Consider the following 14,989-nt stretch of genomic DNA (forward strand, 5'->3'; position numbering starts at 1 on the left):
AGCTATTTCCACCTTTTCCACCAGACTCTTTAATTCTGGTTTCACTGTTTATTCCTCAAAACAAACACATTATTTCTCATTCAGCAGAAATGTGACTGGAATACTGAGCACACAGTGTGACACAAGTGCCCTCTGGTGGATTGATCCTGGCTTTAAGACGGGAACAACTTCCACTCTGCTGCTAGTCACACAAGGTTTTTGGAAAAGAAAAATACAAATATAAGGCTTAAGAAATATATACAGTATATAGTCAAGAGGGATGAACCTTGAAGAAACCATTTTATTCATCATCTCTACCATAATACAAAGCCATTTAATTTTGTATATCTTTATGTACAATTGCATAAATGTCATGGTGAAAGAATTGAAACACTTGTCAAAGTATAGGAGCAATAGTTTCCTAAAGTTAGGCACTTCCTGATGTAAAAGGACACCACAAAGGATCGTTGTGGTCCTGTCTTTGTTTTGTTTCAAACAGGTCATTTCTTGTAGAATCAGAAGTTTGGAAGGAAAAGACCTCCTTGTCATGACTTTATGTTACAACTTCCGGGGTATGGCTGTAGATTGAAGGCATTGGATTCAGTTGTTCACCTCATCTTTGCTGCTCTTCATGGAAACTGCTAGCTCATCAATGTAATGTTATAAAGCAGATTCAGTCTCTGCTTTGCACCTTCAGAGGCTGAGTAGCTCCACATCGCGCAGATGGAGCTCAGAGGTGGTTGGTGTATCCTCTCACCAACGATTACTCTGAGCAGCATCTTCTAGATCCACGATTCGGGGTAGTCGACCACTAGCACCGCCCTCCAGGTAGCCAGGCTTCACCGCGGGTGTGTCTGAGAGCCTCCTCTTGCTCCTGGTTAGGTCTAGACAGGAAGATAAATAACTCTATCGATTGCTTTACACCAGAGCCAACTAACACAGATGGAGAAGCAGATTTGTGTCCAAGCTTGGAAATCCAATTCTCACCTGAGATCGCCAACAACATCTTGCGTCTGGCTCCAAACGTGGAGACGCCCACTTCCTTCAGGTCTTCATCAGACAGTGTGAGGAATGTCTGGTAGTCAATCTGGGTGAGTACAGATTGCATGTTCGTCGTGAGGCTCATTTATAATACATGATGGGTTTTGCTGAGGGACAGGAGTGTGCGTACTTGTTTGTGTGAACACTGTTTCTTTTCAGCAGTTCTAGTGCACAGTTTTCCAAACTAAAAAAACAGCATGTTGCATGTCTGGTATAGTGATATTATATTTCAACACTCACAAATTGTTTGCACGTTTTACCTCTTGTTGTTCAAACACATCAATGTATTTGATCAGGCCAATTTGGCTGAGCAGCTCAGGCAGCTCGTCTATCATCTGGGGGGAGGGGCTTCGCTGACTGCAGGTGGATGCCCGCCGAGATGAGCATCCACCTTCAAAGTAGCCATTTGAGAAGCTCTCAGCTACACATGAAAAGCCAAGGTTCACAGGAAAAGGTAAAGCAGCAGAGACAAACTGTATTTGTTCTTAAAAACACACACAGGAGGGGGACTTACAGGCTTTGTCATTTCTGCTTCGATTCATCGAGGATGCAAATGCAGGAAAAGAGGAGGAGGTCGAGGAGAAAGTCGATGGGGGTGAGGAGGGGGAGGATGAAGCAGAGGAGGAAGAGGAAGACACAGGCAGAGATGAAGGTGTGGATCCACGTCGGTCCCTCCAGTTGTCAGAGCTGCTGCCGTTACATACCTTTCCCATCTGAGATGCCCATGTCTTTAAGAAAACAGACGAGAAAATGTGAGAAAGATGAGAAAGTGTTTTTTTTTTTCTAGTTACCCTTAACAACAGCCCTTTGTACTTCTGACAATATCCCATTTTCTCTCCTTTTGTTTTGTCAGGGTTACAGGTCTGCTTCCAGTGATCACAAATTGCATGACATTTACAAGGACATAATATTCATCGGTCGGCAGATTTAAGCAGAAAGGAAATTAATCATTTTTCTAAACTAGCTCATTTGCCCTTTTTTGCGCATCTGTGATAGGAACACTCTCTCAATGTAAATGATCAACGCACCCAGCATAGCACCTGCCTCCTCCCAGCTCCCTGTGCCTCAATGAACTCATTGGAATTTCTGCTCTGATTAACCTAAGTGAGTCTGCATCTCCATCACTGGCTACTAAGCATTCAGCGAGTGCTGTTTCAGGCTTCTAAAGAGCTGAAACAGGTAAACAGGTTGCTGAGATGTGGCTGTGTTGACCGAGGCGATGGTATCAAACCCCAGGTAATTGAGCGTACAAATTGGCAGTGCTTACCACAGGGAGATAAATGCTTTAAAGTGTTAAAGGGCAAGACCAATAAATGAGACTGTTGGGGGGCTGCCGCAGTAGGGTGCTTGTTTCACTGCACTGCAACAAAAAAAAAAAACAGCTGTGGCAGCTAAAAGGAAATAAAATGTAGGGAACATATATATAAATCAGGACGCCTCAAGCAATAATTAATTGTGCTGAGCTTCATTATTCTGCATCATTTTAGTTTGTTAAAGCAGACATTAATCTGATGCTCAGTCGCACCTGTTGCTGGCTGTTGATGGTGCTCAGGTAAGGCTTGTAGCTTCGTCGGCTAATGTTGCGTAGCTCTTTGACGGCCTCGGCTGGCATGGACTTGGAGAAACCAAGACCACTCCAGGTGTCTGTGGGCGTCTGGACCTCTGTGACCACAGGCTTCCTCTGCATGGCTGCAGTGATACAAATACAAAGATAAAAATTTCACAAAACTTGCATGAAAATCCTTTTCTTTTTTTGGGTCACTACCAGGCAGCAGAAACAAGCTAGAAAGCCAAACACTGTCCTATTACTAGCTAAGGTGTTAGCTAAGATGCTAAGTTACATATTGGGCAAACCCAGACTGACGTTACCTTTTATTTTAGAGTTGTGTTTCCGGTTAGCCTCCTTTTGAAACTACTTTCAGCTTATTTGCGTCCTACCAACTCCTGAGAGATCCTCCAGCACTTTTTATGCTAAACTAAGATTTCATAGCTAGTCGATAAATTTGTCTTTCCATTTTAGTGCACTGCAGGTAACAAACAGTGGGTTTATCCAAGCCTTTTGCTAAAGCAGCTATAATATTGTGTCTATAACAACACTACAGAGAGCAGTTGGAGTAAATAAACATCAAAGTTAGATAGAAACCAAAACAGTGAGCTAAAGATGCTATAATGACAGTTTTCAACATGAGTCAAGTTATTTATCATTTTAACAAGCTGCATTTATTACACAACTCTAAGTGTGCACTGACTCTTTTGGCAAGCAACTGTCGGCCTACACAGTGTGCCCATCGAGAAAATGCATTGCAAGTCTGCAACTTCCTTTCTGATTCACATGATCAATCTGGGTTCTGGTGTTGAATAAAGAATCACAGACAGTGCTTCACCTTGCCAGCATGATGCACCAAAATAAAACTCTTAATGCTGAGACTAAGACAGGTACAAAGTTTAAAATGACGACATGTAAACCAGGGTAACTTCGAGCACTGAAACAGAGTCCATGTGTGAATGTGACTTAAACTTTAACAGCCCTGCAAAGAGTGTGATACCACTCGGATTATAACTGGTGGGTTGTAGTTTGTGTGCACATGTGTGTGTTTGAGTGAGTAAATGTCCCATTCATATACTGGCATATGGGTGTCTTAATGACTGTGAGGCAGATGGCCCATTCAAACTGCTAATTCATAATCCCATAAAGCCACACTGAGGGAATTTAGTAGCATTTGGCTGCAGATCTTTGCAGTATCTCTCATTCTGCAAGATGGATGAGGCAGCGTGTGTGTGTGTGTGTGTGTGTGTGTGTGTGTGTGTGTGCGCGCGCGCGCGCGCGCGCGTGTGTGTGCGCGTGTGTGTGTTGTGTGTGTGTGTGTGCGCGCGCGCGCGTGTGTGTGTGTGTTTTGTCTGCATTGTGTATCTGCCCCGTGTGAATAAAGTGGGAGTGCCAGGGCTGCTCTATTATAACTCTGGCACGGTGCAGCACATACACAGGTCCCCCTCTTCAGCTGTGTTGGCAGTGATCAGCACAAATATCAAGTGCCTGCCTCTGCTCAGGATATTAATGTGTCTCAATAATATGTTTAAGTGAAATAAATTACTAGATCATGGATAATCATACGCCAATAAACATTAAATTTATGCATTTTTACAGAAAATTCCATTATACTCTTGATTTAATGTTGTTTGAACGGCTGAGTCGAAATATTTTTCCAATACATGCCCTGCTCCAAAAACAACAGCTTGGTCGTACATAAGTGGCCATTTGACAACAGAAAAAGCAATATACAGTGATTCGTTTGACTAAGTTGCTCTAAAAATGTGTTTTTATTGTAATTATTTTTAGTAAACTGCTAATTAAAGATCAATTAAAAACAAAGGCTTGCTAAGCAATGGCCTAAATGTTGCTGCAGAAGCCTGTACAACTCCTGAAACAAAAGTAAGACAAAACATATTAAACATTTAGAAGTGCTAACCTCGGTTTGCCAGCAGTTTCTTCTTCTCATAGTCATAATCCTACAAAGCACAAGCAGGAAATAGTGTGAGTAAATAATGCATGAAATTAAATTGTTTTTTTTTTTTTTTCTGGTTGATGAGAACAGGCAGAGGGGGGCTAACACATCATGCTGCCTGCGACAGTAAACCTGTTAATCCTCTGTGCAATAACCTTTGAGAGTGAGAGATGACAAAAACAGTATGAAGGGAAACACAAAATTGAAAGGTTATGTAACACCACAAATAAAATGTTGCTGCTGTTTTCAATTTAACTTCAGTTTGATGCAGAACAAGTTTAAGGCTTTAACTTCTTTTTCTTTGTCTCCTTGTCATACAGCCGTTTTCTTTAAGATGAATTATCTCTGAAACACTGCTTCACCTTCAGTGTCAAAAGGCGGTCAGTCATTCAGAAAGACTTGATAACCGTTCCTCTGAATACTACGTGTAGCCAAATAAACCTGTCCATAGATGTAGCACATCAATTTGTGGGGGCAGTAAAATAGATCTACAATTCCTGTTTTTCCTCACATCAGCCTTGGATGAGTCAGCGGTTACATCCTGAGCCAGTGTCACATCTCTCCTCAGGCTGTTCCTCCGCTCGCTCCTCCCTCCCTCTATGTCTGCATTCAACAATCTGGCACATTCGGGACACACACACACATACGAAGATAGATAGAAAGACAAAGGTAAGGTCAAACTGGGATGGCAGCTATCAAAGGATTTTAAAAACAGAGTAATGATGCTCTGTATAAAAGAGGAGCTGCTCCAGAGGTCTACACGCTGCCCTTTCTCCAGCTCAGCTTTATATTTTGATAAGATTTGTAGGTTCTTGATAGATCAGGCAAATAGGAGGGTGATTATATGAATGTGTGTTTGTGTGTATCAACCATGCTGAAAGTAAAACATTTGTTAAAAGTCATTAAGGGGACTCATTCATTCATTTGGAGCTCCCCCTGCTGACTGGCTACAGTATACAGTATCTCAGATAGACAGGACATGATGGGTCAAACAGTAAAATGAAGATAGACATCTGTCCGTCCGTCCGTCCGTCCGTCCATCTGTCTATCTGTCTATCTTTTTATTTTTGGTATATTGGTAGACATCAATGCCATGCTTCACAAGCTGATCCCAACTGTGCAATATGTTGCTGGGTGTATTTTGGCTTCACATTAGTAAAATGGGAGGAGATGAAGAAGCATCGTCCAGCTGTATATACAGTCAACGGTGTGAATGCTCACCTATATGTTAGCGCCTGTCCTGTTGAATGGCGTCTGCCCTGGACGAAAACCTTAGTGATTTCAGGACCCTGGAGACTTCCCCTCCGACCCATCAGTCCCACCCTGCTGATAATGCTGACTGCATCACACACCTCAGATGATGACATATCATTGACCTTAGGGCTCTCGTCCTCTGATTGGCCAGACAGGTCCTCATTTTCAAGGATCTGAAGAAAAGGGTAAAGTTTGGTTCTTGGGTTTTTAATTTTACCCAAGTTAAAATGTATTTTTTAAAAGTGTTTAGATCGAGTCAATGACTGTAAACTTACCTTCTCAAGCGGCCGGCTGTCGTTTCCCTTAAGTAATGTCCTCCCCTCATCAACAGGAGGAGTGAGGCCTGGTGGGGGTGAGGGGCGGGACTTAGTGCCAGTCAGCACCTCTGTCGAGGGCGCAGACAGAGAGCCTGTTCAACAAGGGGGGACATAGTGAGAGAAAGATCGGGCCAGTTTGTATTGCTTAAAAAAAATATGGTAAACTTTAAAAAAAAAGGCAGCCAGTTTTTAAAATACACAAGTATCTTTGCAAATGTAATCTTAAAATCTTCTGGCATGAAAATGCAAGAAGAGGGGCGGAAAATGTACTCACAAAAGGCTGATGGAATAGACAACAAAGTTATGATATTGATAAAGACAAAAATAACATGTCGGGTTGAAAGGCTGAACCTGCTTTCATCACAATTAGCTCAGTGTCCAAAGATTTGATCTTAGAGGGGAGGGGCAGGACAGCAGCAAACACTGCTGTGGGTCTAATGTCTTTGTGAACATTGTTGCTTTCAAATTTCCTTGACATTTGGACGGAAACAAACATACATAAATCAATGTCTATGTGAACGCTCACCCTGCTCAGAGAGACGAAGCTGCTGCAGCAACATGTTGAGCCAATAGCTGGTCAGCCCGCTGCCCGCCAATGTGGGGTCAGGGTTAATCTCAGTTACCTTGGAGGTCTCACAGGAATCCAACCCAAGGAGCAAACGGCGAGCCTCATAAAGAGAAGATATGTTTCTCTCCAGACCTTTTACAACCACTGACTGCAAAAAATACACAAATACAAAATGATGCATCAGTATTCAACACAGCACAGCACACAGGACTGCAGGGCACGTGGTTTGCATCCAGTATCACAGTGAATATATTGAGGGAATATTTCAATAAACATTTTTTATTCAATCCGCTACATATGAAATAAGCAATGACAATCTTGACAGTGAATCGAAGATTGGAGTAATTTAAGAGAAGAAACACTCAAATCAATTTGCTTTTTAGATTGAGATTTAATTTTCAACAATTACAAAGCAGAAAATCTTAATTTATAAAGTTGTACCTTGCTGGTCTGTTTTACTTTGGGTTTGACACTAATGAAGACTCCCAGGTTTTGCATCATCTGAGCCACTTTACAAGGGTCAGCCTCCCCATCTTCACGCATGTCAAACATCAAACATACAGGCAGACAGTCCTACATGTGCACACAAGAATCACAAAGGATATTAAACACACAATATTAACATATGACATAATAAAGAGAAACACAGAATATAAAGATACACACAATCTTTCCAAAATGAAAAGCTAGATGTCCCTCTGTACCATGAGCTGCTGCCGAGCCAGACACACGCCGTCAGGGCTGCCCTGGATGAGCAGTGAGGGGGGACTCTGAGGGGCACTGAGGTCTGGTAGGATGATCTGGGTCTGGGTCTGGTGCATGACACTCAGAAAGTGAGCTCCGTTCTGTCCCAGCAGGAAGAGGTGCTGCTGAGAGGTGACGTCCAGCTGACTGTTTACTACACCTCCTGTGACCTCTGAGCCCAGCAGCAGGTCCATCAGGATGCAGGTCGCCTTCTGCAGGATGCAATTCATGACATAATCATGTCACACCATGTCATATGAGTAAAGTTTATTCAAATTCCAGAGTACTGCTAAGGTGCCCTTGAGCAAGGCACCGGACCCCCAACTGCTCTGGTGCGCTCCCTGCGTAGCAGTGTGCAGCATCCCAACTCTGACATTTCTCCACTAATACATGTCCACAGGTCCTGAATGTGAATGTGTGTGATTCAGGCCTGTGTGTGTGAGAAGCATGTCTCTCAATAACAGTTTAAAACCAGCTTAGCTTAGCTCTGTGAGTCTGATTTAGTTTTTAGCTTTGTTTAGTTCAGCTTATCTTAACTTTTTCTTATCAGTAGTCCCAAGACAAACTCTTTAAAAGTCTGAATGTGATTTTAATTCTCTGTAAAATATTTGACGCTAAAGCTTGAGTTTGAACATTACTCTCGCTACTTTGTGCATAAACAGAATTGTCTAAAATGTTTGACACTGACCTTGACAGCAGCTGCGTTGCCCTGCAGGCCCCACACACTGCAGCAGCTTTCATAGAATGAGGGTTGTGCCTGAGGATGTGGTGGCACAGCCCTGAAGCTCACATTGACCCCCAGAGTCTGCACTACCTGCTGGATGAGGGGGGAGCCCGCGTCTGGCAGAGCCTGGGGCACCAGACTGACAGGGAGGTCAAAGGTCAGGGACAGCGGCTGCAGATCCTAGGACAAAAAAAGGTTTGGATGGAAAACAAAAGAAAAGAAGTGTGATGTAGAGGAGAGAGGATGGGGAGATAAATAATTTGAGACAGACCGACAGGCTGACAGACAGCAGTTTTTGGATAAATAAAGCTGTCTTCTTTGTGTCAGCTGTTTATATTTATCATTTTATTCATACCTCTGTTTTGATGGGATTGGCAAAATTTAACTATGAGAGAAACAAAAGTCAATCCTGAGTTGTCCTAGCTCAGTTGAAACATACGACTCACCCTTATTCTTCTCCTGGCCTCCTCCACTCCTTCTATGGGCCCAGCAATGGAGACCTGGGAAAAGTAAAAACAAAAATATCAAGTAAGTTGGTTTTCTCTCCTAAATTGTCAGTGACTCACTTGAACTCTGCATTTGTAAGTGTTACCTGGTTGCTTTTCTCTCCAGTAGCACTGTGGCGATTGGAGTCGGGGAAGTGGATGTGACAAGATGTGACCTCCATCACCTTTTTGATGTTTCCTCCACCTTTTCCAATCACATGGGAGTGTTCTGTGTAGGCCACATCCATCTTCAGAGTCACCTTGTTTACCTGGATTTTATAAAAAACAGTGCTCTCATATGTACACATTACTTTTAAAGATGATCATCGGGACAGATTCAACATGAAAAAGTGTACATTTAAACACCAGCAAGACTTCATGCACAGGTTGCAATTTCAACTTTATGACAAGCACTCTTTGCAATTCAGTTCTCTTCAAGAGAGAACATGAAAAATAAAAGCATGTCTTTGATGTAGCTATAAATCAGAGCCCTCACCCTGGTTTCCAGAACTTCTAGTATCTTCTTTTTTGCTTCCAAAACATTGGCTCTCTTTCCCTCCACCTTCACGTGTGGATCTAGAAGAAAATAGGAGTTCCGTTCAAATATTAAGTGTGTCATAAAAAATAGAATATAGACTTATACAAAAGTAATGCCACTCATTCACAGATAAACTTATGGCTTCCATACATGTGTGGTGGTGACTGTGTCTGCAGAGACCCTGTCCTCTGCCTTAATATATATTTTTTTTTTTGTTTGACAAGCAACCTTTCTGGGCGAGAAGCTGGGGTGTTTCCCCCAGCCAATTGCAGCGTGCAGGTGAGTTTAGGAGTCAATACAAATCAGCGATTGGACATGATTCAAACTGGCATCTATAACTTACGTGAATGTAGTGACACAGAAGATAAAATATAATCACATGAAGTGAAACTGGTTTCAAAACAACAGTGAACCTTGTGTAGTTGGACTCATTTCTGTTGGACAGTCAGGTGCCAAACACCTGCAGTTAGCTTGTGCTAGCGTGCTGTAGATTTCAGTCTAGGTACAAGCAGTAAACGCACAAATTACATTCTGCAGTGAGTGTGTGCTTCTTGGGGGCAATAAGCCCCGGAGGAGGGGACCCAGTTTGAATGTTTTGTTTACAAGCTGCAACGAACAATGCTACCGACTCTACTTTTGGTGGAAATTGCTAGATCAATATGTGAAAAAACACACGACACTGTTAAGATGTGAGTAAAATAACAATAATTTGTCACCTTTCTTTGACTTGGCTCCAATCTTCAGCTTGGAAGGCCATTTCACCTGAGTGTCGGTTTCTCTCATCACCTGTGGAAGCACACAAAATCAGTGGGAGTGAGAAACAAAGAGCAGATAGGCATTGTCTGCCACAAAGACAAACACACACTCATTCCTACACATACAATCAATGAACAAACAGAAACACATCCAGACCTAGTGCTCAATCTAAGAATACAAAGCCTCATTTGCATTTCAAAGACTGAAATTACCACCTCCATAAAACCAGTAATGACTGGATGTAGAGAATGAAACAAATGCAAAAAAACAGGCAGGGATGATCCCAATTATCTATAAACTACATTTAACAAGAGGCCTTTTTGCACTGGCGATTATAGGTGGCTTTATTGTGGAGAGCGTTTGCTTTATTGTTTTGTCTTTTAGAGTGAATAAGTTGAATCCTGTGGAGCTGTACTTACTCTCTCAAAAAATTGCTCTCCTGTCTCACCATCTCCATTCTTTGGAGCTGCAAGACACAAAGTGAAAAAACAGATAACATTTCAAAGTTCCTGCAGTGTGATTTTTCATGTGGTGTTGGTCAGCGGCACAATATTCCTCTGTTAATAGCGTGTGTGGAAAGTCAACATGCAAATGTTGACTCGGGCCAAATTTGCCGAGCGACTGAAACAAGAGGTTGCCGGGAACATAAACAATTTTAAAAGGCCATTGCTCCTCAGTGACATTTACAGGGTATGGGAAGGGGGGGTCTTGTTACGCCCTCAAAGTCCTCCCTCTATCACTATGGGTTACGCTGGCCAGAGCTGAGGAATGGTAAGAGAACAGTGTGGGGTGGAGAGAGAAGGTGGTGGCCGTGGGGGGAAGCGACCACATAGTAGCCTGGAGACAGCTCATCACATTGTGGTATTTGGTGACGCAAAGACCTCCCACCAGACCAATTTTTTTTTTTTTTTTTTTTAAAGAACATCTGCAAAATCAGGAGGGAATTTGTAAAAAATAAAAAAGTGCTTCTCAACTGATTAGAGTGGAGTCCCAAGTGCAGTCTGACGGTTTATCACTTGAAGGGGTAAGATATCTACTTCCTGACTGAGGCTGCTCAAACACGCAGTCCCACCTGACACACATATTTAAACATCCCGCAGTTATCAGCTGAAACACTCCAGCTTTCCCATCAGGAGTCTGCGTGAGGACAAACATCGGCCTCTATCTGCCGCACTCTGTCAGGAAGAGTATCTGCAGTAACACAGGGGAGGCATTTGTCATAAACCTACCAAGCAGCAATAACTTATAGAGGCAGCTTCCTCTGCTTCACAGATAAGAATGATAATAGCAGAAATGACTTCTGAATGTATGAGCTGTTACAGGTCATAAATCATGATGACAGTGCAACAGTAGTTTAGTGGATGGAGGTTATTCTGATGGAAACAACAAGGGCCAACAACAAGCAGCCAGCTGGAGGCCGTGACTGACACACAGGGGTCAAGTAGATAACAAAGACAGTGAGGAAGAGCGCACAGGGAGGAGATCACGTTCACAATAACTAGATTAAAGACATGAAGTTTACACTCACCATACAACATGTTCTCCAGCTTCTTACGATCAATCCTGAACCTCTCCTCCACCCACTCCGGGTCCAAACTCTGCACTGTTCCGCTCTCCTCTTGCACCGAGCTCCCTCCACCTTCCTCCTCTTCTTCATCCTCCTTGTCCTCTCCGTCAGGTTGGGCCTTGCTGGGCTCAGGCTTTGCTGCTGAGTCGGGTTCTATGCTAGTTTCCAAATCGGGCTGCTGGGTGGCTGCAGGCATTGGGGCTGGAGAGTTCTCCTCTGTAGTCGTGGTGGTGGTGGAGGAGGCCATAGCAGGACTGAGCCCTTCGTCAGTGTTTGTGTGAGTGAGGATGTGTGTGTGTGTGTGTGTGAGTGTGTGTGACCAAGGAGTCCGGCAGGGGGAGAAAAAAAGGGGAGAGAGGGGTGAGAAACACCCCCTGTGCCTTTTCTTTAAACCCCCCGCCCCCTGCACTTTATTTAGTACACAAATCTAACTCCGTCTCCTTTTTCAAACAGTTTTAAGGTCTAAAGGATTTGCTTTTGAAATTTGCCATGCACAGACATACAAGGAGAGTGAATTTCTTAACTTTACACAGCTTTTATTTTTATCAAGAGGCCTCAAAGCAGACATACAACATTCAGAACTTCAGCTGAGGCTCACTCTGATGTTAACAAATCCTCTTTGATCCCCTGACTAACACCCACCGATTAAACAGATAGATAGTCAAGGCCTATGATAAATCCAGATACACGTCTCTCACTCACACACACACACACACACACACACACACACACACACACACACACACACATATCCTGGATAGCATCCAGTGCACACAGCTAACAAAACAAACGGGTCATCCAGTGGGGTTCCAACACACAGCCGTGTTCGTCTGAATGAGACGAACGAGGGCTTGACATTCCAGAGGTTGGGGGGGGGGGGGGGGGGGGGGGGGGAGTGAGGAGGTTGGAGTGTGTGCAACAGTGAGTTTGTGGGGTTATTGGAAGGGGTGTTTAAAGACATCATGCCAATAGTTTAATTTTAATGTTGTCGCTAGTCTATTGGAGGCTGGCTTTAACATTAAGATTATTACTGAGGGAAGAATATTAGAAGAGACAATATTTTTTATTCTTTTCCTCTCATTCACCTGATATATGAAATCATTTTACTGTAGACCTTGGCCTTAACATAAAATCATGTAGGATATTAAAGGAGAACTCACTTAGATGTAACAACTCATTGGCATCTCCATACGCTGTATCTCTCTGCTTGAATATCCACTCTTTCACAACACAAGTGACAGTAGTTAAGCCATTTTCTAAAAATGTTTATAAGTTGGACATCCCTCCAAGGCAACTGTCCTGTGTCACATTTTCGGGTTTTTACATTTTTTTATTTTTCATAAATATCTGAAAACTTGCAAGAAATGAACTTATTGAGTTTTATTCACAGGCTTAAACTTTATTAAATGGATGTATTTTACAGGATCGTTACATGTTTCAGCTAAATTTAAAATACAAAGTTATGTTAGCCGTCAAAAAGAAAGATGTGTTGTCAAAGTGTAGGGTTACATCAAATAAAATAAAAACCTTGAGAAATACCTCTAAACTACATAATGTACTTAGGTGATCACCACTGCCTTCAATAACACCCAACAACTCCTTCTGCACCTACAGGCTGGAAACTAATATGTTTGAGAAAAAAGCAGACAGCAAACTTCTGAGAAATGGGGAGACGTGATTTAAAAGTCATAAAAAAGTGCAAATGAGATTTTAAATATTGCAAAGCACTTATGAAATTCCCTCCCTGCTATAAAATTCTCAAACTTGAGAACCTGATCACAGATTGAAACATGGCTGAAAACAAACTGCTCAATTAGTCAGATCTAGAGGGACTCTGTTTCCAGCTCAGCTCTGTGTTTTCCATATTGGCCAGACTAATTTGGCCCCTGGCGAATCAGCAAAAAGTATTTGGCAGTGCAGAGATCTTTCTAACATTAGAAACCACTGCAGGCTAGGCTTAATCGCCCAGGGAGGATTGTAAGTGAAAACACCATGATCGTGTCACCATGGAAACTAGTCAAGGAGTGAATAATTCAAGTTAAATCTGAATACACAACAACAGATCTCCTCCCTCCAGCCCCCCTCATAAGCCCCCGTCTGACTGAGGAGTGTGTTTCCAGTAAGCGTCGAGACGTGCGTCACTCTTTGATCCACTAGACGAGGAAAGAAAAGCCAAACCGTCCTGCAAAGTGATTGATGAGCTCTGGGTTTCACTAAATCAACTCCTGAATCCACGACTGAGTCCTTTTATTCACCTTGATAGACGGACAGAAGTGTACTACACTTTTCCAGTTAAATAACGTTCTCCTCATTCACTTTACAATCACACCACTCATTGTAGCCTTACACTGAAAATTGAGCTGGCACATGAACTCTAAGAAAACTTAGCTTCATGTCACAAACATCGTCTGTTCTCAGAGATATCATGTAGAAAGACGTGCAACAGAACCAAGAATTGAGGAACAATTGAAAAAACCTTGCTTAATTATTGCTTAGACACCTCATAAATCTTGTTGGTCTCTATGCCATATTTATGAGACAGCTTTATTTTAAAATAAAACAACCTTTCCTCTATGATCTGCATTTTTATAAATGATTGAATAAGAACTAAAGCTATCAAAGCTGCCGTCTCTTGTTTTGATTACCTGTACGTTTTGGTTGGTAACAGTGAATGCCTTTTCCAGACATGCATCTTGTTCTTCAATGTGGTATATCATTTAAATCCAACACTTGAAAATGGGTTGTATTCCACTGAGCAGTGTCCGTTTTTAACTTTTCAAGTTTCAGTATTCTTCCTTACTCTCACTGTGGGATCCTTGAAAAATAATGGAGTCATAATCAATGCTATTAAGAAATCCAGTGCAAACAACCAAAATATCTCCTCCAGTAGCATCCAGTTACTCATGTAGAAAAAGAGATAAATACACTTTTTGTTTGAACTATGAAGAAAACTCCATACAGATGTTATGCACTTATCATCCACTTGAACAATGGCATCAAAATCGGTTCAATAAATCACAAATAATATTTAGACCCTACACTTTATAAACCAAGGTCATGGGTCTAATCCATGTCCACACCTCTCGGGAATTTTGTTTAGGCTATATTAAAATGGATGAAATTGTTATGATTCATCCGAACCACAACAATAAACAAATATTCCAATATTCACATAGCATCTATCAGCACATTTATTGACCTCATACAGATCACACAATATAGAGCCTAGAGTGATATTCAACAATGCAATAATGCTGTTTAAAAACATACAAAGCATCAGATACACACGTGATTAATAAAACTATAACATGATAAATAAGCTGTACACAGGAGTATAACATTTCCACAGACAAGTCAAATGACTTTGTCTGCTCTGATGTTTTGATGAGGACCTCATTGTGAGATGAAACTGAAACACCTCAAATCCTGCATCTGTTATTGTCCATCTAACCACACGGTGGAGCTGTGACGTAAGTAAACCACCTCCTCAAGCTTCCTCTGTTGCGTCACCTG

At 42.2% G+C, this 14,989-nt stretch overlaps 1 protein-coding gene across 1 annotated transcript; it reads right to left on the reverse strand.

Annotated features, from left to right (window-relative positions):
* Nucleotides 1–266: 266 nt before the first annotated feature.
* On the reverse strand, nt 267–11,811 carry bicc2 (bicaudal C homolog 2). Its single transcript, XM_020642637.2, has 19 exons — nt 11,438–11,811; nt 10,329–10,375; nt 9,870–9,939; nt 9,112–9,191; nt 8,723–8,884; nt 8,577–8,630; nt 8,095–8,310; nt 7,367–7,618; nt 7,104–7,235; nt 6,621–6,810; nt 6,053–6,186; nt 5,745–5,950; nt 5,035–5,140; nt 4,488–4,527; nt 2,546–2,709; nt 1,535–1,748; nt 1,281–1,441; nt 967–1,066; nt 267–863 (listed from the first exon to the last, which is right to left on the reverse strand). The coding sequence occupies exons 1-19, from the start codon at nt 11,721–11,723 to the stop codon at nt 733–735; spliced, it is 2,745 nt and encodes a 914-aa protein (XP_020498293.2). The 5' UTR covers nt 11,724–11,811; the 3' UTR covers nt 267–732.
* Nucleotides 11,812–14,989: the final 3,178 nt, after the last annotated feature.

Source organism: Labrus bergylta, chromosome 9 (genome assembly GCF_963930695.1).
Source record: "Labrus bergylta chromosome 9, fLabBer1.1, whole genome shotgun sequence".
Taxonomy (NCBI): Eukaryota; Metazoa; Chordata; class Actinopteri; order Labriformes; family Labridae; genus Labrus; species Labrus bergylta.

Bases quoted from the DNA above. Each gene is read 5' to 3' on its own strand.
- bicc2 (XM_020642637.2), bottom strand. From the start codon at position 11,723: ATGGCCTCCTCCACCACCACCACGACTACAGAGGAGAACTCTCCAGCC. The intron at 10,376-11,437 runs GTGAGTGTAAAC...TGTGTCTTGCAG, and splicing joins GCTGGAGAACATGTTGTATG to CTCCAAAGAATGGAGATGGT. The intron at 7,236-7,366 runs GTACAGAGGGAC...GTGCACATGTAG, and splicing joins TGGCTCGGCAGCAGCTCATG to GACTGTCTGCCTGTATGTTT.